This window comes from Podarcis pityusensis (genome assembly GCF_964106645.2).
Source record: "Podarcis pityusensis genome assembly, chromosome: 2".
In the NCBI taxonomy this organism is placed as follows: domain Eukaryota; kingdom Metazoa; phylum Chordata; class Lepidosauria; order Squamata; family Lacertidae; genus Podarcis; species Podarcis pityusensis.
In genome coordinates this window covers 62771222-62798399 of record NC_138029.1, presented here as the reverse complement: position 1 = coordinate 62798399, position 27178 = coordinate 62771222, and the positions used below count along the sequence as shown (strand labels likewise).

Below are 27178 nucleotides of genomic sequence, written 5' to 3'. Positions count from 1 at the left end.
TTCCTTGAACTATTCCATTTTTCTAACTTAACAGTTCAGCTTTCTTAATCCAAACAAGAGGGTGTTATTCATGAAATGTTGCTCAGAGATTTTAAGACAGTTAAGCTTGGACTCAAGGTATTTCAGTAGCACATAAGAGAATGGAGAACATTTTACTGTTGTGCCTTTTGTATTACAGTATTGTATTCCAGTACTTATTTTGTCTCTGGAAATCTTTGCCCCAAGAAGCCTAGATTTTTCTTTAGCATTTGCTGAATCCTCTGCCCTTAGATCAGCTGAACTTTAAAAGATAAAAATATACCAAACTAGACAGTAGAAAAATGGTGATTTAAGTTTCTTTATTAATCAGAGCAAGCTTACATTTGTTTATAACTTAACCAATATATTTATATGCATACCGCATCTTTAGATTTTTTAATAACAGTCAGGACTTTTTAAAGAAAGTCACAGTCTTGTTTACCAACACTTAAGGGGTTTGCATCTGAAACTTGTATGGAGGCAATACTGGCATTTAGAAAACTATAGTGAAGAGAAGGCAGCAAGGTGCCAAGAAATTAGTCTAGCACCATATTTACTGCCACAGATTAAGTGGAACCAAGCACTGAAGATCCAAGATACCTTTCCCCATTCATGGCTAATTGCACAAGACTCCAGGCATCTGTAACATCCACATCTCAGTGGATTTTAACATCAGCATTTTAAAATTTAAGCAAGTTTGCAGTGTAAATATCCTATGAAAAACCACTTTTTCATTCTATAGCATTATCTTGCTTAAAATCATCTACCTTTTACTCAACACACTAATACAGATAGATCTGAAATTGCTTGAATGCAGTTTTATCTTTTACATAAAATAAAAAGCCAAATAGGTAGTCTAACATCCCATTAACCTTGAAGTCATCCTCTTTGAAAGGGAACCTTTTCCTTTAAAAGTCTTATCAAGGTATCAATGCAGTTTTAGGATTCAGCTTCTTCCCCACTATAAATTCATCTGTGTTTGGCAATAAAAGATTTCCTACAGCTGAATGTTGTCTTCAAATAAACAAAAATAATCATCTTCAAGTCAGATAGAATAAGAACCTCAAATTATTTGGAAACTTCAACTTACTCCATAATATGCAAATTCATGCTTTTATCTGAAATTGTTGATGAGGCAACCCTCTCGTGTGGAATATTTCTTAATATGGGTTCACAATTACTCACCAGGCTCAAAGTCTTTAAGTAGTACATTTAAAACAATTGATAAAAATGATGTAGCGCTTTGCAAATTTCACTGATATAAAAAAAGCCAAAAGATGCACACAGGCATATTCTGAAGAGGTCCTACAAATGCCAAAAATATATTACTTTTAGCTTCAAATTAAGGATTGCCTTATGACTTTCATCAGAAAACTTCCCTCACAGTCTGGAGAAAGAGGAACACACCAGAAATAAAGAATAACTTAAGATTGTTCACATGACACACAGCATTAAATAAAGTATGTTACAATTAGCACAAACTGAGGTGTTGAATGGGGCACTGCAAGTCTAACATGTGAGGGGGGGAAAGAAAGAAGAGGCAGCTATGGAAGCAATTTCTTTTTATCAGCTGCCTAAACAACTAGAAGGAGTTAATTAAGCCTGTGAACTTTGTAGCCTCCAATGAGAACAGCAACACTATTGTGGAAAAACAAACAAACCAGGTGCCAGGAAGCATACCTGAAAAGCATATAAGGAAATTTGAATGTGAAAATCATACATTAAAGAAGCAAAACCTCTGTGACTTTGAGAACCTCTACCTCTTATCCACACATAAAAATCTGGAGTGTTTCTGTTCAGTGCACATACAGTAGTTTTGCCCACAAGCTTATTTACTTTCTTCCCAACCCCCTAGTCTTCCAATACAACAGCACAGAATTACATGTTATCTTTAGAGGCAGAGTGTGTATTCCACAAAAAAGGGATTACAACTGCTAGATACAAAATGCAACACATTTTTAAAAAATTTATTCAGCTGGAATTGGAACCCCCTACATTAACAATATAGTTTGATACATGAAGAGCAGATTGAGTCTCAAAATGGTACATATACCCAGGAAGCTTTCACATGCTCCTTCCTTAGCCGCAAAATACTGACATCTGCTTTTGGTGCAAATCTTTAGATTGGCTTGCCTTTGCTTCATCTCTGCGCATGAATGTACATACAATGGCAATAATGAGAATGTTAGCAACACTGTACTATCCACAGTGTTTGGACCCCAGAAAGTAGTTCTACCTTTGAGATTAAAAACACACATCACAAACAGATTTAATGAACTGAGCATATGCATTCTATAGCAGCTAAGCTGCATTCTGAACAAACTGCATAGCAGCAGCAGAAGCTAGAACAGGAGGAATTAGTTTTAAAACCATCGGAGGGGGGGAATTGTTTAAAAAAGAACAAAAAACAAAATTAAAAAAACCAAACACCATGAAAATAAATTCTATACTGAAAAGAATTCCAAGGGCTAAATCCAGTCTCAGTCTTAGTAACCTAAACCAGAACTTACTCTCAAATTCAAGTTGATTATGAATACTGTTTTCACTGGGCAGTACCCATGACCAATATATGTATTTCATGGCCTCATTATGCCCTTCCTCCAATAAGAAGGAAAGTTATTTAAGCACTTGATAATAGTTTCTTGAAATGGATTTGAGCTCTCTCTCTCCTATCTGACTGAAGTACAAGTTTTAACATAACTGACCAGCATACTTTGACATGATCAAACTAAGGGAACTGTGATGTATAAGTATGTTCATTTTGGTAAAAGAAAAAAGAAAAATAAGAAAAATAAACATATAAAAATTGTATACCAAGCAATTTTCTAAGGTTTGCTGTTCATTTCCATTGATAGATTAATACATTAAGTTGAGCCAAGGTTTTGAGACTGGCAATTCTATCATTCTATTCAAAAACAAAATTTTTCAAAACAAAAAAATGTTAGTTATTGTAACATTCCAGAAATTCTTAGCTGGGTTGTGTTAAATGCATTCTTTTTCTACAGGAATATTCTATTTAAAAACACAATTGCGAATATTTTACTGCTAACACTCATTTACACTGGAGAGCATTTGACAGGAACCTGTGGATGGTGAAGTCTGAGGTTGGTTTTTTATTTATTTATTTGAGTTTCAGCAAAAGGTATCCAAGGTCCTCTCCCAAAACCATGTTGGGGAAAATTAATCAGATCAAGTTTTTAGGATATTTCAATCTCTTCTTGGTTTTCTGTTTCTGGGGGATCTATTCACAGTTTCTTCCTCCTGTAAAGGTAAAAGAACACAACTCTTACATAAATATGAAGTCACTTCCTGTGTTCAATTTCCTCTTAGCTTTAGAAAGCAACGAGAAAGTATCTTTGAAGTTATTCACTGGGATTTGAACAAAACATTAGGAAGAACTTCCGGAAGATATGAACTGTTCAACAGTGGAAAAGCCCATCTCAAAAGGTACTAGATTCTTGGTTTGAGGTTTTTTAAAACAGGTTTTAAAAGCTTATGTGAAAGTGTTGTCTGTATGTCTGTTGGAATGTCCTGGGCAAGATAAAAGGAACTGACAAATTCAATAAATAATAAACTGAATTTGTCAGTTCCTTTTATCTTGCCCAGGACATTCCAACAGACATACAGACAACACTTTCACATAAATACATTAGAACCAAGAAGAAAAAGAAAAACATTTAAAGCTTATGTTCTTCAATTGAACTGTAATGCCTTCCCCCGAAAAAAAATAGTGAGCAGCTGCGATTGGTTGGCATAATGTCTATGATAATGGATTATCCAACAGAAAGCAGCCATAGAAGAAAGTTGTCTGATCACCTTAAATTAGTGGTTCTCCATCTTTCTTTCTTTTTGATGCTGTAGTGCTGGATTTCCTGTACTAGTGAGAAAGTTGCACTAGATAAAGGATGCAGAATCTGTGGCCCTCTAGATATTGATGGACTACAGCTCCTATGACCATTGGGGCTGATGGCAGTGGCGGAGCTTCATGCTCCGGCACCGGGGGGGGGGGGGGGCAGAGAGCAAGTGGGGGCGGGGCTGGTGCGCCCAAGGGGTATGATGCGCATCCTGGGGGCGGGTCACGCTGCCTGCAGGGGCGTGGCACCCAGCGCAGGCGGGAGGGCAGCCGCAATGGCATCCCAATGTTATCGCGCTGCCAGGGGCGGTGCGCTCCCCCCACTCCTCTTCCTCTGCCAGCGGCTGATGGGTGTTGAGTCCAACAACATCTAGAGGGCCATGAATTCTTCAACCCTGGACTAGGATCCACTTATTTAAACTACAATACTCATATCAACAGAACTGTGTTTATCCCGTTCGCACAAGTTTTTCAAAATTTATTTGAAGGTTACACTGGCTTTTCAGAATTCACAAAACTGATTCCACAGGTTATGAAGTGAAATGATCCCATCAACTGATGGCACTGAGGTTGCAATTCATATTTAGGAAGCACTGCATTGCTGGCTGCTCTTATAAACAGGTTACCACCTCCAGGCTTGCTCTAGTGCAACTTTGCAATTAAAAAAACCCCTTACCTCTGTAATAGGTTTGCTATCTTCTTCATCTTCGTCTTCCTCCTCCTCCTCCTCCTCTTCCTCCTCCTCTTGACTAGCACTTCCTGCATCACCATCACCTCTCTGCTTTTCTTCTGAAGTGTGTAAAAAGGTTTTATTACTATTATTTACAGGATACTTGTGTTTTTTGCTGCCTACTCTCCAATTCAACATTAAGCTTCAAATTTTAAAATCTGTAACTTTATAAGGATAAAGCTTTAGTGATTTTGGGACTAGTGAATATCATCAACTTTGCTTACCTGGCTTTTCTTCATGTATTTCTTCTGCTTCTGCTCCTCCCTTGTCTTTTTCCTCCACTTTCTCTTCCTCATTTACATCTGGCTGAGGAGCATCAGTTTTTTTGTACTCTGCAGCACTTGGCTGTTTCTGAAACAGTTGTAGGAATTCCACAAGTAAGTTTCTCAGAGACTATTCATTTCCAATTCCAATCCTACTCAACATACTTTTGAAACCAGTTGTTTCCAAAGCACACACCTTTCCAGAGCAGCAGAAGAGGACAACAAGAAACACAGGCAAAGCCACAGTAAGGATGTAGACTACCCAAAGCCAGGGACGCTCTTCAGCAGCTGCCATCATCTGACCCACAACACCGGGCTGGAAGACAAATCAAAATCTATGAAGTTCTCTGTACTTAGCAGTGATTATGAGGCAATATAGCTGCCCAAGAGATCTAACAATCACCCAACCATGGAATTTTGTCCCCCCCCCCCAAGCCAAAAAGCCCAGGAAAACCCATAAAAGAAGCTATGTGATCTGTCCAATCACACCTCCCCATTCTTCAGCCACAGGTAAACAAATAAGTAAAAAAATGCTCTCCATTCAAATGTCTGAATCTGCAGTGTGCATAGCAAGGTTTGGGTACTAATTCCTCATGTTCGATATGAATTTTCACATAGGGAACATTTGTAAAGTGGGATCTGTGTGTTTATTAACTCAAAAAAGACATACAAATCTGCTAATGACCAAAGAACAGAAAGAGGTTCGGAGTACATTGTCAGCAGTATGCTGATGACACTTAGCTCTATTTCTCCTTTATATCTACAGGTGAGGCAGTGGAAGTACTGGACCGGTGTCTTGCCTTGATAATGGCCCAGATGAGAGCCAACAAACTGAAACTCAATCTAGGTAAGACTGAGGCAGTGTTAGTAGGTTGTTCCCTAGACCGGATGGGTGGGAGATCACCTGTTCTTGATGGGGTTACACTTCCTCTGAAGGAGCAGGTTTATAGTTTGGAGGTACTCCTGGATCCTTTGATGTAACTTGAGGCTCAAGTGGCCTCAGTGGTGCAGACTGCCTTCCATCAGCTTTGGCTTGGGGGTCCAGCTAAACTGGACAGGGATAGCCCAACTATTGTTGTCTATGCTCTGGTAATCTCAGTGTTAGATAACTGCAATGCATTATACGTAGGGCTGCCTCTGAAAACAGTTTGGAAACTTCTACTAGTGCAGAATTCAGCAGCCAGGTTACTCACCGAAGTAAGACAGTGTGAGCATATTACACCGATCCTGGTCCAACTGCACTGGCTACCCATTAGCTTCTGGGCCCAATTCAACGTGCTTGTTTTGACCTATAAAGCCTTAAAGCGGCTCACGACCACAATACATCAATGACCACCTCTTTCCATACTCAGACCCTGAGATCATATTCTGAGGCCCTTCTTCATGTGCCTCCTCCACAAGAGGTCTGGAGGGTGGCAACACGAGAATGGGCTCCGCGTCTGTGGAATGTTCTCCCCAGGGAGGTTCACCTGGCACCTTCATTATACACCTTTAGACGCCAGGCAAAAACGTTTCTCTTTAACCAAGCCTTTGGTTGGTTGACATCCTATGCCCTTTTAAAATGTGTTGGAGGGGTTATTGGGCTGTCTTTGTTTTTATTTTGATTATGTATTTTGTGGTTTTATATTCCAATTTTATCCTGAAACCTGTGGGTATAGAGCAGTATACAAATTTAATTAAATAATAACATTTGGATTCTAGTCTGTTATCCTGGCTGTTGTCAGAAATAAAGCTTTTATTTCTCACCTCAGCAGCGCCATCAGCTGCCTTCTTCAGACCCCATCCATCATTACCCCAGTCATCTGCCACTGCCCGATCTGTACAGATGATGAAATTATCAAATAATATGTCAGAGGTCATAGACCATAACTCAAGCCCAAGAGCAGCAAAGGGGGTCATCTTGAAAGGTTCCAAGTCTTCAAAGAAATCTGGGTTTGGAATCTTTCTTGGCTTCCAGATGCCCTGATGAAGAAACAGAACAATTATAACACAAGAATTCATTTTAATGACCCTTCAGAGATTCCTGAACAGATTAGAATACTTCATTTTATTCTTGGCTTATATTCACAATCTTGTTGAACATCTATATATACAATGTACTGTTATTTCCCTTTGTTTCTTGTTTTGCTATTTTCCCCACTTCTGTCTGTCCACAGAGCAATGGCAGAGCGCATGCTATGTCTGGAGAAAATCCCAGGTTCAGCTTTTCACATCTCCAAGAAGCAGAGTTGTGAAAGACCACTGCCTAGATCCTGTAGATAGAAACTCTCTTATATGGAGATAGATACAGGTCTAAATTCAAATGAGGACTCTGTGTATGTATGTGTGTTTTGTTGTTTCTTAACTCACTTAGGTTCCTTTCCTGGAAAATTCAGGCACACATCAGTAAAACATTGTTGGAAGTATTTTAATTCTATCTGCTCTTAGACTACGACATGTAACGGCTGTATTTGCACATAATGATACCCCAAGCTTGTTTAGCCAAAATGATTTTCAATTGCTCTTTGCCTTATGCCCCTGTATCTTGGCAAGTTTTTTGTGTGGCATAGCCAAACAATCCATGGGTAAGTGAGGCTCTTTAGTTTGGACAAAACACCAAACCATAGTTTTAAAATGCTATATTTTATTAGCCTATAAACCACTGCACACTGTGGTTTGTTGATGTGCCAGATTCAGAAATTAACTCTGGCTAAACAAACCATGACTCTGTGTTATGTGTTAACCAGATCATAGTTTAGTCTTAAATAGCTGAAAAAAGTAGCAGAATACAAAGAATGTACCCTGAAATATGAGTATGAAATATAATTTGTAATACTAGATAATTTACCTGGTAGTTAGGGTTATCGATCATGGGTGCTTTCCATTTGCCTTTATAGTTGGGATTGTCAATTGTGGGACGTTGCCAAGCACTACAACCAGGGGCAGATTCACATTTGGGATTTGCAATCTGAGGTGCCTCCCACTCTCCATCCATATCTTCATCCCTGAAAAAGGTAACACTGTTTTAGGACTCCATTTACTTTTTAACAAGAAATTTAAAAGGTCTTTGACCTATGGTAGAAATTTTGATCTAGAAATAATTATCAGTGTTGAAAATCAAAATGATTACACCAATTATGCTAGAATTCCTTACCTTAGCATAATCAAATAAATTCAAAATTTAATCAAATTCATTTTACAATCAACTTGTGTCAACAATTCAGAAAATGCGTAATTTAGCTTATTTCCACTATTTAAAGACCACCTTTTGCCAATCTACACTGTTTAATAAAATGAAAACACAGAAGTGAAAACCTATGTTCATTAAAAAGCACAACATAAGCACATTAAACTGGAACAGCAACAAACACCTCTGATCCAGAGCAAGCTAATCAAATCCAATGTAAAGCTTGGGTGAACAGAAATCTTTTCCCATGACAATGGGAACACGTCAACTAGACAGCCAACTGTGCCTCCAGGGAATGAGTCCTAAAGGCAGGGAACAACCCTCAAGAAGGCTCAACTATTGAGGGAATGGAAAGTAAAGCCTCCTACGCTGAACTCAATGCCCAAGCAGGCTGGTATGCAAAGAGGTGCTCCATCAGATTTCACCAACTCAGCATTCTGCACTAGCTGCAATTTCCAGAAAGCGTTCATCAAGGATAGCCCTAGAAGCAGCACATTAGAGTAGTTGAGATAGGTGGCTGCCAGAGCATGCAAGACTGTGGCGAGGCTATCCCAAACCACGAATGACTGTAGCCAACAATCTACTCCTTGCCACTAAAGCTACTTGGGCCTCCAATTAGAGAGACGACTCAAGTAGCATTCCCAGGCTATGAACCTACTCTTTCAAGAAGGAGTCAGACTCAATCCAGAACAGGCCATTAATTTCCCAGATCTGGGAGCTACTGCAGAAATAAGTTACAGCAAGAAATTGACTGGGACTACAACACTTTCAGAGTTACTCTGACTAGATCTACCTGCAGGTTAGAATCTCCCACCACCAATGTATCAAATGAGCAACCTAGAGTAATTTTTGCCTTTACATGCAGCCAGTAAATTCAGGCAGAAGGCTGTATTCAGCCAACACTCACTACCTCTCGTATAACATCCACCAGTAAGGACATGTAAACTCCTACCCCCAAGTTACCACTCAACAACAGGCAAGTCATGTGTCTCACTCTGCCTCACTGGCTGCATCAGGTAACCAAATGCCCAATTCCAACACCACTGCCACCTCTAAACATATATATATTCCACCCATCCAGTCTAGCAAACCATCCACTAACAATGCCTCTAAGCTGGTGAGATACAAGTAATGTTACAAAGCTTATAGGTTTTCCTCAACTACTAAATTCCTCTTATATCTGAGTTTTCTCTCACCCTAGCTAATATAAAATTTGGGAATACATGAAATTTCACAACTTGCTTGCACCTTTCTTTGTGTGAGGAACACAATGCTGATCACACTATCTGTAAATCCATTCACAGTTATCTTTCTTTCTTGATTAATCTTATCAACAGCTGCTTAGAGCAATCTCTTCATCAGGCAAAGTCTTAAAGCTGTTATGCAACCTCCAGCTTTGATTGAACAATAGACTTTGATTGCATCAACTTGTGCATTTGAAAGAAAGTCTTTTAAGAAACAAATCCAAGAACTTCTGGCTTCGGCCAGTCAGGGCAAGAAGTCACAAGTCAACTATAATCAAATAAAAAAAATCCTTCCAGTAGCACCTTTAAGACCAACTAAGTTAGTTCTTGGTATGAGCTTTCGTGTGCAAGCACACTTATTCAGATACACATGGCGTTTCTGTGCACTGCTTCTGGTTTCGTGCTTGCACACGAAAGCTCATACCAAGAACTAACTTAGTTGGTCTTAAAGGTGCTACTGGAAGGATTTTTTTTATTTTGACTATGGCTGACCAACACGGCTACCTATCTGTAACTATAATCAAATATTAATTCAGATCCATACTCCTGAACTCCTCATTCTGTTTTCTTTGTGCTGCTCATCTAAAAGAGTTCCAACTGTAACCATGACTAGATGGGCTTGAACTAACTACACATCAAGTCCTCCAGGAGTGATCATATATAATATGAGCGTGCCACAGCAACTCCCATGTATGTCATTCATACAAAATGACAAACATCAACCTGCTCGTTTGCTGACTATCTGGGCCAGTAGGTATGGTCTTTCAAGTGCCATATTTCAATGATCAAGTTCACTATGACCATAGCCCCATTTCATTTCAGTCAAAGTATGGGTACAGACCAAGGGTTCATGCAATCCAGCCTTCCCCTGTAGTTCAGAAGAGCTGCTGGGCAGCAGTTTGGGGAACGCTGGACTAAGCAGCAGCTTTCCAGAAAGCCCATAGCAGCACATTAAGGCAATAGCTCTCACCTGCTTTTGAAAGTGGCAAACAAGCCAAGTGTCTGTCTTAGACCAGTAACAGAATTGTGTTTTTCAATCAGTGAAAAAAATGAGCCTGAACACACAGAATACATTGAAGTATATCAGGCTATGTTCCACACATACAACTAGATGCCAAGTAGACATATTAAACACAAAACAGAACAGAGGTTTAAGTACCACACATATGGAAATATTAGTTGTGGTTACTTAAATACTCACAAAAAACACCCTATTTTAAGGATCACCAGCAGAGTTACTATTTTAGTTTGAAGACATTGTAAAGTGGAATCAGTGTTAACTTACCAATCTTCTGGTTTCTCTGCATCAGGATCAGCAACATATTCTGGTTCATCATCTAGCCAACCTTCTGGCTTCACAGCATCCTCATCTGGAATCTTAGCAGGAGCATCCTCATCCCTAAAAGATGGAAGAAACCATTCACACTTTCAGGGAGCATGTTGCTCCAGGCCTGTAGATGTTGGGACCTTCTAGGTCATTTCTGGGTGCAACTCAATGAGTGAATCACCTTACTGTACCCAACAATTTAAAAGAAGGGTATCTTTGATCCTGCCCATCTCTTGTGGTCAGCTGGAGAGACCCACCTGCATGACCACAGCTGGTAACAAGATAAGGGGCATAAAGACTTCTTTAGGCAAGCTTTGGTTTGCCTTCTGTTTAGTCTTTCATTTCCAAGTTATATCTTTTACAATTGCAATAATTGTGATGTTACTTTATTATTATTATTTTTAGGGTATCATAAGCTATTTGGAGCACTCTGACAGAGCATGAGAAGTATGGTTAACAAAATAAGGCCTTGCTACTAGAGAACACCAGTTGTCCTCCATTTTGTCCCCACTCTCAACTTGTTCCTCAGGTCTCCAGTTGTCTGTAGCTAGCAAGCAAGGAGAGGGTGTGCCTGAAGAACCAGCCACCGCCATCTACTGACAGGGAAAAGAGATTATACTGGCTCTCCTGGCCTGAGGCTAAGGAGCTCTTTAAAAAGGTAAAGGTAAAGGACCCCTGACCGTTAAGTCCAATCACAAACGACTGTGGGGTTGCGGTGCTCATCTCGCTTTACTGGCCGACGGAGCCGGCGTTTGTCCGCAGACTCCCCCCCCCCCCAATCATGTGGCCAGCATGACTAAGCCGCTTCTGGCGAAACCAGAGCAGTGCACAGAAACGCCATTTACCTGCCTGCCAGAGCGGTACTTATTTATCTACTTGCAGTTTGACGTGCTTTCGAACTGCTAGGTTGGCAGGAGCTGGGATCGAGCAATGGGAGCTCACCCTGTCGCAGGGATTCAAACCGCCGATCTTCTGATCGGCAAGCCCTAGGCTCAGTGGTTTAGACCACAGCGCCTCTAGCGTCCCAAGAAGCTTAGATAACATAAAATGCAAAGCAAAATGCAACCAGGACATGCTTTAATTAATTAATTGACTGTTCAGAGCCATGAGTTTTGGTGTGTCTTTCCAACTTGCATCCAACACCCACATTCAGGGTCAAGTACAATTCACAGTCACCCTCCTTCCTCTTTTGTTCATCAGGAGAAAGAAAAACCTATTAGTTGCCACCTGCCACCTTTCCCTCCTCAGCCTGTGACTAAAGTTTTCACCTCTTCACAAAAAAAAAAAAAGGTGACTGATCCACTGGGACCAAGCCAGGCCAAACAAGCTCATGAACAAGTTAACAGGCTGGCAGTTGGACTTACTGCTATGTTTTTGTTACTATCACTCTCACTTTGCTAAGGATTGGGAAGCAACACAGAAGAATTGGCCTTGCAAAAGTGCTGAAAACTCCCTTCCAAGTTATGTCATCAGCAAGTGAAAGCATAGCAGTGTTACAGATGGTGACATGAGAGGTAAAATGTGGTGCCATAAACCTGGTTCTTCCAGTCTCTAGCAACTGCTTCCAATCATCCCCCTCTCAGGTGCTAAGTTGGGCTACATGCTGGCATCCCCTGAGCCAGAAAAGCAGGGGGATCAGCAGCAGCTAGCTCAAGGCCTTTCAAACAGCACAGACTGCAGAAAAGACAGACTTCAGCTGATTTGTGACTGAATCTGCAGAACAATAGTCAGACCAACTCCCCTCAGCCCATTTCTAACCTTCCTGAGGTTCAACCACAATCAAGTCTCTGCCCAGCGCTCACACAGATATATGGGAATGTAATTAAGGATTACCTAGAAAACCAGAGAATACGCTAGAAAAACTACACACCAGTTACTTGCCTTTATGCTTCTTTTCATGCCACTCTCAGAAAAAGCTGTCATAGCAAGCCTCTCCCAAGGTTCCTTAAATTTCAACAGCTACTCACCAATCATCTGGTTTAACAGCATCTGGGTCTGGAATCTTAGCTCTCTCATCCCAATCCTCTGGCTTCTGGTCATTTGGGTCCTCTATCTCTCGTGGCGGATTCACGGCAGGGGTCATATCAGAAAGAAGATTCCCACTGTTTACAACAGTTTGATCAACCAGGATTTCAAAGCTGTTGTCTGGGTTCAGAACTAGGATGACCAAGGAAAATAAAGTTAACTTGAATACTTGAAAAGAACCTATAAAAATATGGGTTCAAGAAGGTCCATTTCCCTGTTTTATAGTCTACTCTTCTCCTGCAGGAAGTTGTTCTATCATTAAAGGTTTCTTACACAGGAAATAAAAAACTCTTCACTTCCTGCTTTACAATACATTCCATTGTTGCAAACAGCCTCTCCCACATTCCATAAAAGCCGTCTGCACTAGACTTTCACATAGAAATCCATTATGTGGTTACTCTACCGAGTGTATAAAGATGAGTCTTCTTATCAGTAAAGTAATTCTTCAAATCAGCATCAGGACGCTTTGCATGCTTCTCCTCATACATGCCCGTTTTGGGGCTCTTGTGCCGGAAGATGAAGTGCAATTTATAGTCTTCTCCACATTTGTCGGGGCCAAACATAATGGTATAGGGAGTCTTGTCATGGAATTGATCCTTAAAAATATAAATATGGCCCAAGCTTCAAACACACAGCATAAGTTAACTTTCAGGACAAGCTCCTAAGCTACATCTTATGAACACTTTGATTCTACAAATCTAGAAATCAATAACCTCTGTATAAGCAGACTTACATCAACCAAAATTGTAAAAGTCAAAAAATAAGGCTTTCCTTGTTAGGAGTATTAATAATGCAATTCAGGAACCTGAAGTTTCAAAAACTGCTGTTAACACTGCACCGACCAACTTATAAGTCATGGATGCTTAGTCAAAAAGCGAAATTCATGCTACCGATTCAAGGGCATTTTTCATGGTATTAGCATATGAGATGTATGAAATGTGCCATCTAGAGTAATCCAAAAGGCAAGGAATTAATAATTTTTCAGCAAACACATACTTGGTAGACCGCAGAAATCATGAGAATAATGACAGACCCACAAACTGCTCTAAGTAGGCCAGCAGACTACTCTTACAGCCACAACTAGTCCTTGAACATACTCAGTTTGGAAGTGAAGTCCAAAGGTGTGCTCACATTACTGCCTTAGAGTGCAGTGACATTCTCACTCCCCCGCCCATGCACTTCTTAGCTCCCCCCAGATGTTCACATCAGCGTGGCTTCATTACTGTCAGGTTCTCTGTTTGTGTACACACCAGGAGACACTGAGGGTGGGAAGGTGGAGATGCATTTACTCTATGCAAAGAAAGGTGTGCACACCTTAACTACAGACAAATTAGGAATGACTTAAGAATTCCAAACAGTCCGAAGCTGGTTGGAGAAACAATGCATCAAATAGTAGTATTTTATAACAAAGTACAGGATATGTATTTTGGATAAAAATCATAACCCAGCACTGGAAATGCAGTAAGTGCACAGTAAACATAGTTGTGGATACAGCCCAACACACATTAGGAGCTAAAACTCAGAATGCAACAGCTGTATGAATGAAACTGGAAAACAGTCCGCACATCACTTACCAGGTTCAGCTCACGAGTTTTCGAAAGCAGCTTTACATAAGCACCACCACACTCAATTCCATTCTGGAAGTTGACTTCATACCTAAGTTTGGAATATAAAATAATACTCTCATTTTCAAAAGAAAACCCACCTCATTTTTTCCTGAAGACAATGACTCATTTCAAACAACCACCACATCCTCCTTTCACAACTGAGACGGCATTTTCCTCATCTCACCTCATATGCTTCAATTCTTTCTTTGGTGCGACTCAATTCAGAAATGGAACCCCACTTTTAAGCCGTGTTTTTCAATTCTGGCTTGCAACAAATCATAATTTTACTAATTCATGTATCACAGCACATACTGGTTTGCCCAAAGCACCAAATGAAAGACAGATCTAGAGTGGAAATCCGAAGCAAGTCCCCAACTGCCAAACCATGGTTTGAACATTACAAGTGAAGCAAGCTTATATTCCAGATTGTGACAAAGGCAAGACATTTTGACTTTGGTTATGAAAAAAAGCCCATGGCAGTTTCTTTCTTTTTTTTAAAAAATATTTTATTAAGGATTTTCTTGTTTTACAGAAGTGTAATGCCTCATATTCCCCCCCCCCCCATGTAACATTTTTACAAATCCGTTTCATTTGTTGAGGCATTAGGGGGAGAAGAAAAAAAGGAAAAAAGAAAGGGGGGTGGAGAGAGGGAAGATGGATGGGGGTGGGGTCGGGTGGCGGTGTTTCTATTATGTTTAATGTATGTAGAGTTTGGTGTCAGCGTTGCTTGTGTTGTTCACTTGTGTTCCTTTGGTGGTGAGAGAGGTTGGGGTTGGCCTAGGGTGTGATTGTTTGCTTGTGATTGGCTGTGGTGATCTTTGTTTTCGTGTGTGAGTGAGGTGGGTGGGTGTTTTGGATCAGGTTAGCCATATTGATTTGTATGCTGTTGGTGGCCCATGGCAGTTTCTATCCATTGTACAGAATCATCGGATTTTGCTGTGAACTGGCAGAACCTGCTTCCACAAAGCTCAGTCCTTATAGGCCTATATACAATACAGTGAGTGCGTGCATTTCCACTGAACTTAACTGCTCAGTGTACACACCCATTCACTGCTAGATAGAAAATAAAAAGGATCACTTACTGTACAATGAGGGGTTTGGTGTCGAAGACAAAGGGTTTGGTGAGTTTGGCAGAGATTGCATGATGCTTAGCTCGAGAAACCAGCACAAGTCCTTTATCCCCTGGTAGTTTAGTATCCTTCATTTCCTGCACTTCCCATTTGCCTATTAAGAAACAGGACAACACATCAGGAAGCCCATTGCTGTTTTAATACTCCATTCATAAGAAACCACACACACACACCATGTCATTTCTACTCACCATGTTTACATAAGCAGCCAAAATTTCATTGCACAAAATATCTACCATTTTTAGAACCCATGCGCACAATTCAGCTACCACTGACTGCAATAAACTACAGCTCTAGTTTATGAGAAAATACAACCTTCCACAACACACAAGGAACTTTGCTCAGGAGAGCCACTCATCCACAACACTGCCTAACTGCAACCTAACAATAAACAAGATTCTATACACATGAAAATGAAATTGTTAGAATCAGGTATGTGCCAAGTGTTATAAATGCCAGCTTTATGCCGTGTGTTTTTCACATGAGTGCTGCTGAATAGTTCACAGAAATGTTTAAATGCTCTCCCAGGACTCTGGCCCAGATCTCACTGATGCAGTCAATCTGTATAAGATCTGTACAGTTTTGCAAGTGGGGGCTCATTTGACTGAGTGTTCTTCCATACAAAAAACCTATTTCTTCCACAGAAAAAAACATTTTAGGAATAAGGCTAGATGGTTTCTATGTGGAAAATATTTTTATTTTTATTTTTTATCGGGATGCATACAATCACATTCCAGATGTAGGTTTATCATCTCTGTGAGAACTAGGCCACTAGTGCCACAGCAAGACAAAGCTTTAATTGAGATTTAGTCACATTTGAATCTTAGAATTGTAGAGATGGAAGGGACCACAATGATCATCTAGTCGAACCCCCTGCACTGCAGGAATTTTTCTCCCAACGTGGGACTCAAACCCACAACCCTGAGATTAAGATCTATTACCCACCCTTCACCATAAGGTCCCATGGCATATGATAACAATATAAACAATTGTTATAAAAACAAATAAAACAGTTCTAAACAAAAATACCATCCAGTACTGGGAGGAGGCTGGGCCAGTTAAAGTAGTTGTGCTTCACTACTAACCCCAGTCATTGCATACAGTGAATACCAAGCAAAGCATTATACTCACCATCGTATTTGGCTATTTCATCATCTATATCATCCTTCTTAGCTTTAGATAGAACCCACCTAAAATTTAAAAACAGTTGTTTTTTTGTTTTTTATTTAAAGCATCCCCCCCCCCCCTCACTCTTCAGCCAAAAAAGTTCCCAGAGTGGCTAACAAGCGATCATTAACAAGCAAGCCAGTCCCTGCCCTCAGGTTTACAATCTAAAAAACAAAGCAAAAAAGGAGAAGGGGGGAAAGAAGGGTAAAGGAAGACAAGCAAACTGAGGCACCAGATATGAGAGCGTTGCATAGCTTAAATGTGTTTAAACACATTTTTATCTTCTGTAATTACATAATTTAGTGAATTAGTATGTCTTGCAACAAATTCAATAAATATGCATATTACCACATGTCCATCATTTGAAATATTTAAGTCTAAGAACTTGCAACTGAATGGCTCACTGCTAACAAACTGCTGGCTCTGTGATTGGTGCACTATAACTAAGATATACTTCGGCAGAGATGTAAGGCAGGGCCTTCTGTTTCAACACCTAGGCTTTGAAATGCCATGCCCTAAGACACACATCTTCAACCTTTTCAGACCCAAGACCTGCTTTTAATCCCCACATGCATCTGAAGACCCGCTTCTTAATCTTTTAGCATGTATTTGCATGGTAGTGCACTGTGATTATTGGTTGCTGCCAAGTACGTGTGTACATTTTGCTTTGACTTTGTTTAGAATTGCTTTTTTGTTATGTGAGCCCCACTGAATTACTCATACTGAGGCAAAAGGGATATAAATGCTTTTAATGCACACAACAGAAACATCTCTCTGTAAATCTACTAACACCTCTTGGGCTTAAACTTACCCTTCTAAAGTTCCTTTATCGAAGTTCTCGGCAAAATAAACGTCTCCTGTTGGGACTGGGGCCTTATAGGTAACCTGATTGAGAAAGATGTCCGATATACCTTGATAAATGATATCTTGAACAATATTATAAACCAATTCATATCATTTGTGATCAAGTAGAATTGACAAATATGCTTTTGGGTACACAATGCACTTGTTCTGACAGCACAAGTATTTCCGTTAGTGCAATAAAACTTCCCCTCCCTCTCCAAATTGGCTCTGAAGAGCTGGGGTAACCTCCTGAACCTCCAGATTTGGGGTTGGGGAAAAGGAGAGGCAGGAGAAGTTATGTGGCATGGGCAAAAGTCCTTGTGCTAATGGAACATATTGGATACTGCCCATAGTTTGTATGTTAATATCCCAAACTATTCCACTTCGTATTGAACAGCAGAATTACTGAAACAGCTCTTCAATGGAAAAAAAACTACAAATAATGGTTTAGAAATTTGAACTCATTGGTTTACATTACTTCTTATTGAAGATTCCAACCTTAGGGTGTAGTGTAGCACTACACTGGCAATTCATAGGATAGTAGTGAATGAAATATTAGAACTACCACAAGGGGATGTCCCTCTCCCCTTGCACCATCCCCAAATCTGCTCTGGAGTTTTGGTGGAATTTAGGGGGCATGTGGGAGGATAAATCCTTGTGCTGATGAAATGTTCTCTTCAGCGCTATGATGAACGCAACCCATGGCTCAATTTTCATGTTCCTTCTGCCTTAAAGATCTAGGAGCCCAGAAGGCAAACATGAGAGAGAGCTAGGCATACAGTCATACCTCGTGTTGTGTTAGGTTCATGTTGCATCTTTTCAGCTTGCAAACGTGGCAAACCCGGGTTTCGCCGCGCGCGCACATGCAGAAGTGTTTTGTGCACTTTGTGCATGTGCAGAAGCGCTGCTCTAGTTACGGACTATTCGGGGTGCAAATGGCACCCCAGAACGGATCATGTCCGCAACTAGAGGTACCACTGTACAGCACAAAGCTATGTCGCATTGCTATAATGTTTTGGTATAGTTCTATGATGGCGACATAAACTGCTAATATAGTTGTATTACTGTTTCCAAGCATAGCTAATTCCAATGTACATGATGCTACTTTCCCACTGATATCATCTGTATCACATTCACATGTTGACAAAGCCTGCTCTGTCCAATTTCCACATTAATCTGCACAGAACCAGATTTAAACAGATGTATTTGAATGTGTTCTCACTAAATATGCATTTCTAAGCATATATGCATTTTTCCATGCAGTCAGGTTTGTTTTTAGGCCCAACAACTACATCACACAAGGAAAACTATCTTCTGATCCACACAGTCATCCAGAAGACATTGAATGGATCAGTTCAAACTAGAACTCAGAAGAATAAGTTCCCCAAGCATCCCTATTTACTAACACCACAGCAGTCAATGTAGCGCCCACCAGATATAGCAGACTACAACTCCCATCATTCCTTACCTTTGGCTATTTTGGCTGGGGCTGTTGGGAGATGCAGTCCAAAACATATGGATAGCACCACATGGGCTTTCCTTACACTACACCCATGCAAACAGCACAAAGCTTTAAACAACAGGAGAAGCCTCTCTGGACAGTGCGGCAACTTAAGTTGGGATGCAGGAATTTTCCACATCTTTTCAAGAAGCAAGTTCTAGCAGCCAAAGGAAAGCAACAACTTGGAAAAGTGCACCCCACTCAGATAATGGGCCGGTTAAAATTAGAATTATAGCTAGAAAGCTGCAGACCTGGTCCAATCATCAGAATGAAGGAACTTGCTAATAATTTCCATCTGGAGATCTAAGTATTCAAACAAACCTTAGGGAGTGGGGGTGGAGTGCTCGCTTCATGCTTCAACTCTTCTACCTCTTCAACGCCATCATCAAGGTCATCTTCAATATCTATTACGTCGTCGTCATCATGATCGTGATCGTGAGTTTCATGTGCCAGGATAGCAGAGGCTCCAGCTAACAGCAATGCTGCACACAGCAACCACTTCTGCTTCATGGTCTATGCATAAGGGTAAAAAATGAGCATGAAATATCACTACGCCTACCAGCAAAGGAAAGGGCTAATCAACATAAATCAACATATATGCACACTATTAGGCATATGCTACCAAAATGGTTCTCTGTTCATCACTAGGTCCCAGCCAATACATGCACAAAAATGCTATTTAATGGTGTAGACCTGTGGTTTTCAACCTTTATGAGTCCCAAGTTCTCTTAAGCGATTACTCCCCTGTGGGATACCTGGTAAAATCCTGTGTTGTTTTGTAATTTAGCCATTCTGCCTATCATTTTTTAAAGGCTTAAAAATTGAACAGTAGAGCTTTGAAAAGACTTTTTAAAAAAATTTAGTCATTCATTGCCCTGCTAAATTTTTTTTGTAAGGTGGCACCCAGTAAAATAAAACTAAAACAGGATTATTAAACAGCCCCAACTGGCAGCAATTTAGGGCATGAAAATGAAAAGGCACTCTGCACATACTCTGAGACATCAGGTGTCCCAAGGGTGGACCACAAATATCAGGAAGGAGAGGCTACTGTATCCAAACAACACACACACACCCCGCCCAAGTAAGGGGCTGTTGCCATGGGACAGCACACAGAATCCCCACCCAAGAGGAAACAGGAAGCAGTCCCCATAGCAACCACCCCCTTCCTTATTTGGCTTTGAAGATCACTCAGGAACTCCGCCTTGCCATGTTCTAACTCCTGACTGGCTTCTTCACTAGCTCAAGCTTCTCACCACGGCTCCCATGCTGAAAACACACGCTTCCAGTATGAAATGGTTACTTCTGGCATGTAATATTGACATAGACAAGCACAGGAGGAGGAAAAAGGTAAAGTATCAGTGCTGGTTCCATGGAGACGCAACTTCCTGGTTCCTTTTAATACTACTACAGGAGCTCCTCCCCATCCCTTCACTCCAAATAATGAAGAGATTTATCACAACCAAACAAGTAAAACTTGTAGAGAGGCTTGCAAAAGCTAATGCAGTATGAATGAGTCAGAACTAGCAGCAAGAACGCCATACTAGAAACAAGCATATCAATTTCTCTAAGTTTCATAACTGAAAGACTTTAAAAAAAAAAAAAAAGCTTTTGGTGGCTGTTCCAGTCTTATGAGCAAACCTGCATTTTATACAAAGTTCCGTCTTGTCTCCTTTTCATGTTTTGTTTTCATGCTATTATTGTCATATTGTCATTGATATTCTGGGAGCAGAGACAGAGGGAGACACTGGTCAGATGGTCTTACCTCTGGGCCAATGAAAATCTCTGCCTACTGCTACATAAACATTTCTTTCCAACCTTCAGGGGTGACTAGTTTCTTTTTTTGTCCAAAGGCACTATTCAATGATGGCCAACCTCAGTGGACCACCGCAAGCCAGGTACACATGGCCAAACTGAAAGCAGACACCCACCTACACACTCCCATATATACAATACACATTGCCGCACTAGCAACATCAATAGCTGAAAGGAATTGCCCCAGCACTTGTTTCCATCATGCTCCCTTGCTCTACTGAGAGTACCAACAGCAGTTATGGTGAAAAGCACAGATAGCAGAGCAGTGGTGAGTCTCTCTTCCTCCAGCTTCCCTGTGGTGGCGCAGAACAGCCTGCTACCATCGAGAGCAGTTTGGAGTGCTCAGAAAAAAGGAAGGAGTATACCAGAGTACTAGTGAAACACTGGAATAGATCAGAGTGCCTCTTCCTGTTCCCAGAGGGTTCCCGATTGTTCGTCATGGTGGCAGATTGTTCTACACCACCATAGCTGAAGCTACCACTGAACATACCACCACCAGTCTATTTCGGCATAGGCTGATGTCTTTTGAAAATGGCTTGGTGAGCCAAATCAGGCCAACTAATTCACTACCCCTGCATTACAAGAACTATGAAAAGTAGCCTTTTACTAAATAAAACCACTAAGCAAGACAAATGTTTACAGCATACATCTGCATACATCACCTAGAAGGGCTTTTTGGAATATAAAAAGGATTGCACATTGCCAGTGTGGTGCAAAGAGCGCTGGATTCATTCTGGGAGATGAGTATTCAAATCCCCCCTCAGCCATGAAATTCAGTGGGTGACCTCGAACAGGCACAGCCTTTCAGTCCAACTTCTACCTCATGGGGTTGTGAGCATAAAATAAGTTGGGGGAAGAACCATGAGCACTACTTTGACCTCCTTGGAGGAAAGATGGGATATAAACTAATTCTTCAGTCATATCTCTAGGATTCCAGAAAAGAGGGCCATTTAAAAGCATGACAAATTTCATACATAGGAGAGAATGGGACATTAGTACACTTCTCCCCCCCAAAACCAGAGCTTTGAAGTTCACCCCTACATGGTTATTTCTGAAAAAAACAAGGAAGCTAATACAGTGGACGCTCGGGTTGTGAACGTGATCCGTGCGGGATGCACGTTCGCAACCCGCAGCATTCGCAACCCACGTCTGTGCGTGCGCGGGTTGCAATTCGGCACTTCTGCGCAAAGAGCAATTTAGCGCTTCTGCACATGCGTGACCGCTGAACCCCGGAAGTAACCTGTTCCGGTACTTCCAGGTTTTGGCGGTCCGCAACCTGAAGTGGCTGTAACCCGAGGTATGACTGTATTTGGTGCACATTTATTAGACCACCATACATTAGAAGATTTTAAAATGAAACATTTTTGCACTCAGCCCCAATTTGGAAGTGATGGGTAAGACACGGGGGTTGGCATCTTTCCCATTAGCAGTCCATGTCCAGCAACAAACAGCTCCTTCCAACTCCACATTCTGGATGCTGATCATTTCACCAAGTGCCAGGGAACAGAAGAGACTGCCATGCACTCTCATGTATCTTATATCATACATCTGTTAAGATATCGAGTGTTCTAAACTGTTTCCAGAGCCTATTATTAAATTAAATTTGTATACCACCCTATACCCACAGGTCTCAGCTGAAAAGGGGGGTGGGATTCCAGTACTTCCTAAGGGGTCCAAAATCAAGCGCAAAGGAAGCTACAGACATATGCTTGCAGACCGGTTCACTGGAATGACAACATTTTTGTTTCTATAATAAATACAAAGATGCTTGGGGCACAGTCTTATCCCAAAATGTTTAGCCTACTCCCACATTAGTGAGAATTCTGCTACAGAGAAAGCTGTAATACACAAAATCCAAGACCTTAGTACATGGAAGTCTGAGTCTTTCTTAGGTCTTGCAGTCAAAACATGGACATGACCCCAACATTCTAGCACAGAGCAAGCCAAATTGTAGAGGTGATATAATCCTAGGGATGTACAACTTTTGTTGCCTCTTCACTCAGACTATGTCTTATATGGAGGGGGGAGAACATCCAAAAATGGATAGCTGAGATGCACATTTGCTTCCAGAATGCAAGTACTTAGCTCAAGTACATCTACAGGGCAGTGATGCTTAGCTAGAGTCAACACCTCAGCTGAAACTGAATACAGGAAAACCTGGAGATTTCTGTCTTTTAAATGTATTCTGCTACACTCCCTTCATATTCTGATTTGTGGATATTACTACCAAGTGTTTGTTTTCCTATCTACGACAGTCCTGCTGATTAATTTGGCTTTCCAGCAAATTCTGCTTTGTAAACAGATTGTTTCTACTGTGATGAGCATTTGTCGCCTGCAGAAGAAAAGCAAATTAGTCTGCTCAAGTGGTAACCAACACTTCTGTCCTTCTGCCATTAGAAAAATAGCCTTATAAGCAAAAAGAACCAAGGCCTACACAGCAAGCAGGTTAATTTGCTTTTAGCATTTAATTTAGGGTACTAACTACAAAGTGGATCGGGGTATGTGTAGCTCCTACAGAACTAGAGGTAACTGACAGTTTTAATTTGAGTGATAGAACCTTTCTCTTCGGAATCAATATGCCTCTGAATATCCAACGCTGAGGATAAATAGGAAAGGGGTAGTCTTCATGTTCTGATTCTAAGTATGCCATAGGCACATGGCTGGCTGTTGCGAGGGGGGGGGAAATAAGCCAATTCTTATGAGACCTTTTAGAGGATCGAGTTTCCAAGAAGAATTCTTGACTTTTTTTAATCTCCTTATAACTTGGCAAACACTGGAAGTTTTTAAAATACACACATGAATATTTAACATCCAAGTTGCCCCTTTTCTATATATCTTCTATAACTTGTCTTGAAGTAATTAAAGCAAATACTATTATGTTGTGCACACCAAGCACTAATTGTTAAAGGTTATTAAGAGTACATGGGCAAGTGTTTGCAGATTGTTTTATCTGTTCTTTTGAGAAAAGCTGCATGTTTGCAAATACATTACAAATGAGATTTGTAACAAGTTATGAGCTACCATGTAGTGCCTTTTCAGGTTTAGCTGAAACAGTTCACAGCTACTGAAGAGAGTACAGTTGTTGGTATCTGAATGTGTGTATTACCGCTCACAGAAATAGAATGTGAAGTTAGTAACACACTGGGAGGTTCTGTGCTGAGAACAGTGTGATAAAATAGAGCAGCATAAAGTACTTTGGCATAATATGAAACCAGGAGGCAGAAGAAAACAGCTGGACAAATTTATCTTCTTCGAATCTAAATTTTTCTATTCTAAATGCAAGCCGACATACAAAATCACACCCCCCCCAATATACAGTTTAATACTGTATTTCATAGGGGGGGTAGTTTTTTAGTCTTTATTTCTGAACCAGGTTTTCCAACATACAATGGTCAAAATGCATGGTTTCTACTCAACTATTTTATGCTGTGAACCTCCCCGAGATCTATGGATGGAGAGTGGTATACAAATTTAATAAATAAAATATCAAGGGGCTATTGCCTCGTCTGCCCTAGTCCTAGTGAAAAAAATGAGAACACTTCTGACATTATTATTATTAAACCCATATAAATTCTCTCATGTAACTCTCACCTTTATTTAAATTTGGTGCAGCAGTAGTGAGTCGTAAAATTGTTTTACAGGCCAGATTTTACCCAGTACAGTGGTACCTCGGGTTACATACGCTTCAGGTTACATACTCCGCTAACCCAGAAATAGTACCTCAGGTTAAGAACTTTGCTTCAGGATGAGAACAGAAATCGTGCTCTGGCGGTGCAGGGGCAGCAGGAGGCCCCATTAGCTAAAGTGGTGCTTCAGGTCAAGAATGGACCTCCGGAATGAATTAAGTACTTAGGTACCACTGTACTAATAATGCCTAACCCCTTACCCAGGGTTACAGAGGATATTAGGTTCCACATTAAGTGTATTTCTTAGATCAAACGAGGCTGACTAGCAGGGAGAGATTTCATTCAAGTTTGCACTCCACTGAACTAGCAAGTCATCAATATTTTAAAACCATGGTTCACTAACTGTGACCCGAGCCTCCATAAATAACAATAAACAGTTGTTAAGGGAGGTACAGTTCAGCTGTATTTGTGGCCAGCATTCGAAATTCACCATTCGCCAGGTACATTTTGCACCTGACTATTGGCCACTTGTGACTAAGTTGCCTCAGGATCTCCACGATCTGGAGGTGCATACCTTGGGATCTTGGGATCTTTGGATCAGGACTCTTTTTACACACTAGCAATGCATCCTGTACAATTCTATCCATTGTATTTTATCTTCACATTCAGAATGAATTTCAGGAACCAAAAAGTCATACTGAAAAATGATTTTTGTCTGGCACAAAAATGGCAACTACGCATTGCATTTTGGAGACTGTAAACCTGGTTTAGGAAGCCATTTGGCACCGAGTTTATATATCTGAGTTTCTTTTAAAAAGGGGGGGGGAGAGATACACATAATCTATTTTAAGATGGGGCTTCATGCTTGAGGTGCCACAGAAGGCCTCCAAAATGCAAATTCCAAGCTACTGTTCTTCCTTCCAGCTTTGGAGCCTGCAGCACCAGTCTTGAAGGAGAGCAGCAGCCCTTAGAACTACATCACAGAAGATTAGAAGGGTGCCAATAGCAGCTGCCCCTTGATGTCCCCTAAGAGGGAGGGCAAGAAGGGAAAATTAGTTTGAGTATGAACAATGGGGCAGCAATGTAGGAAGGCAATTGAGTCAGACTCACACACTGTATGTCCCTTTACATACAAATCAGCTTTTAGTTATTTTAGGACACCACACCCACCAGTTAACTTAACTCCATACCAAATAAAGGCAGTGAATCGTGTTTAAGGCAACACCTAAAACTCTCTTAACATATATAGGAAATTTCTGTCATTTTCAGTTCAACATAACTGCAACATAAGTAATTGTTGCTACTTGTGCCAATATAATACCCCAATACTTCCCCCCTTAGTATTGTATGAACTGCAATAAGTTACTACACTAAAGCAACCTGGTAACTTTCATGTGCATGTTATCCATTTGAAGTTCAAGGCCTCTATAGTTTAGAGCATTCCTTACCCTCCCTTTGCAGTTCACCTTTGTCCTCTTTCTGCTTTCACATGGCACATTGCAAAATTATCACTTCCTTCTTCACACCAGACAGGACTTTTGCCCTTATCTTCTTTGACTACCCAATTCCAGTAAAAAAAAAAAAAAAAATCACGCAACTGTTGCCAGTAATCTATATTAAGTACAAGCCGGTCTTAAGACTTAATTTTAACTTCAATTATTTTATGTTGCACATTTCCCTGCCCACACAATTATTTCCAGAATATGTGTCCTGGGAGCCCTGGTACTCTGCATAAGTAGTTCAGCACTAAAATAGCTTAAATTCTAGTTTTGAGAATGCCCACTAGAAAATATGCAGCAACAAAATGTGCAAAACCGTTCCCAAGTCATCAATCCATTCAAACGTCACCATACATGACTTATACTCCATTTTATTAAACTGGCCTGTGTCAAATCCACTCCCATGTCCCATGTTCTTTCCTCATGTGAAAAAGCGCCACAAAATAAGTCACAAAGTCACGCATACTCTTTAAACCCAACAGGGGGCAGGGAGGGTTCCTGCGGTGAGGCCTCTCCCACAACCGCCACATTTCTCCCTTCTTCCTTTTCTGATATTCAAGAATACGCGACGTGAGAAACTGTGGGCTCCTTCGACGCCCCGTGTCCCCAGCCCAGTCGGAGGAGGCGCCCCCCCCAAAAAAACTCCAAAGCATGACCGCGCAGACCTACCAAGTGATTAGTCATACCGCGCATGTGCTACTCGCGAGCAGGTCTCACGGCGTTGCCACAGCATGACCTAACGGGGAAGGCCCGACTTCCCCACTCGCGGTGCGTCTGCGACAACTCTCCTTCCTCTGCACCCCCCCCAAAAAGGATAGAAAACCCCAGCAGGCCAGGCCTGGCTGCTCCTGGCGGGCCCTTGCCCCCCCCAAAAAGACTCAACCGCCCAGACCTTGCGGACCCCCCGCTTCAATACCCACCCCACAACCTGGCCAGACACTTTAGGCCTTACTGGCCCCCTCCCCCGTCACTCTCATCTCCCCTCTTTTAAGCCCCACGGCCTACTCCCCCCCCTACATGCAATGGTACAACCCACCCCTCAACGCCCTCCCTGGGGTCAACGTGCCCCCCTCCAGAGTCCCGGCATTCTCTCCGCGGGCGAGTGAGGGGCTGCCCACCAAAAGGCCTTTTCTATTCCACCCTGTCGGATTCGAGGGATGGTTTCATTTTTTGAGGGGGGGGCAGACTGGAATGCTCACCTCTCGGCGCACCCCACCCGCCGAAGCACTCGGTTGTAGTAGCCCCAGCGGCTCCTGTCACGTGCCCCTCAGGAGAGTGAGTGAGAGAGAGAAAGAGAGAGAGAGAGTCGGCGCCGCCAGCCGCCCACCCACTCCGCCGCCTCTCTTCCCAGCCCGAGCTCCGCCTCC

General features: G+C 41.4%; 1 protein-coding gene across 3 annotated transcripts; it reads right to left on the bottom strand.

Annotated features, from left to right (window-relative positions):
- Nucleotides 1-321: 321 nt before the first annotated feature.
- On the bottom strand, nt 322-27178 carry CANX (calnexin). 3 transcript variants are annotated; one of them, XM_080991389.1, is made up of 15 exons: nt 27011-27178; nt 19196-19387; nt 17342-17415; nt 16495-16553; nt 15316-15457; nt 14201-14282; nt 13030-13222; nt 12569-12758; nt 10560-10673; nt 7692-7848; nt 6611-6826; nt 5061-5180; nt 4826-4952; nt 4548-4660; nt 322-3279 (listed from the first exon to the last, which is right to left on the bottom strand). In XM_080991389.1, exons 2-15 carry the CDS (start codon nt 19382-19384, stop codon nt 3226-3228), a joined length of 1830 nt encoding a protein of 609 aa, XP_080847515.1. In that variant the 5' UTR covers nt 19385-19387; nt 27011-27178; the 3' UTR covers nt 322-3225. The 3 variants fall into 3 exon arrangements, with proteins under 3 accessions (XP_080847515.1, XP_080847514.1, XP_080847516.1); XM_080991388.1 differs by lacking the exon at nt 27011-27178 and adding an exon at nt 26481-26505; XM_080991390.1 differs by lacking the exon at nt 27011-27178 and adding an exon at nt 19867-19998.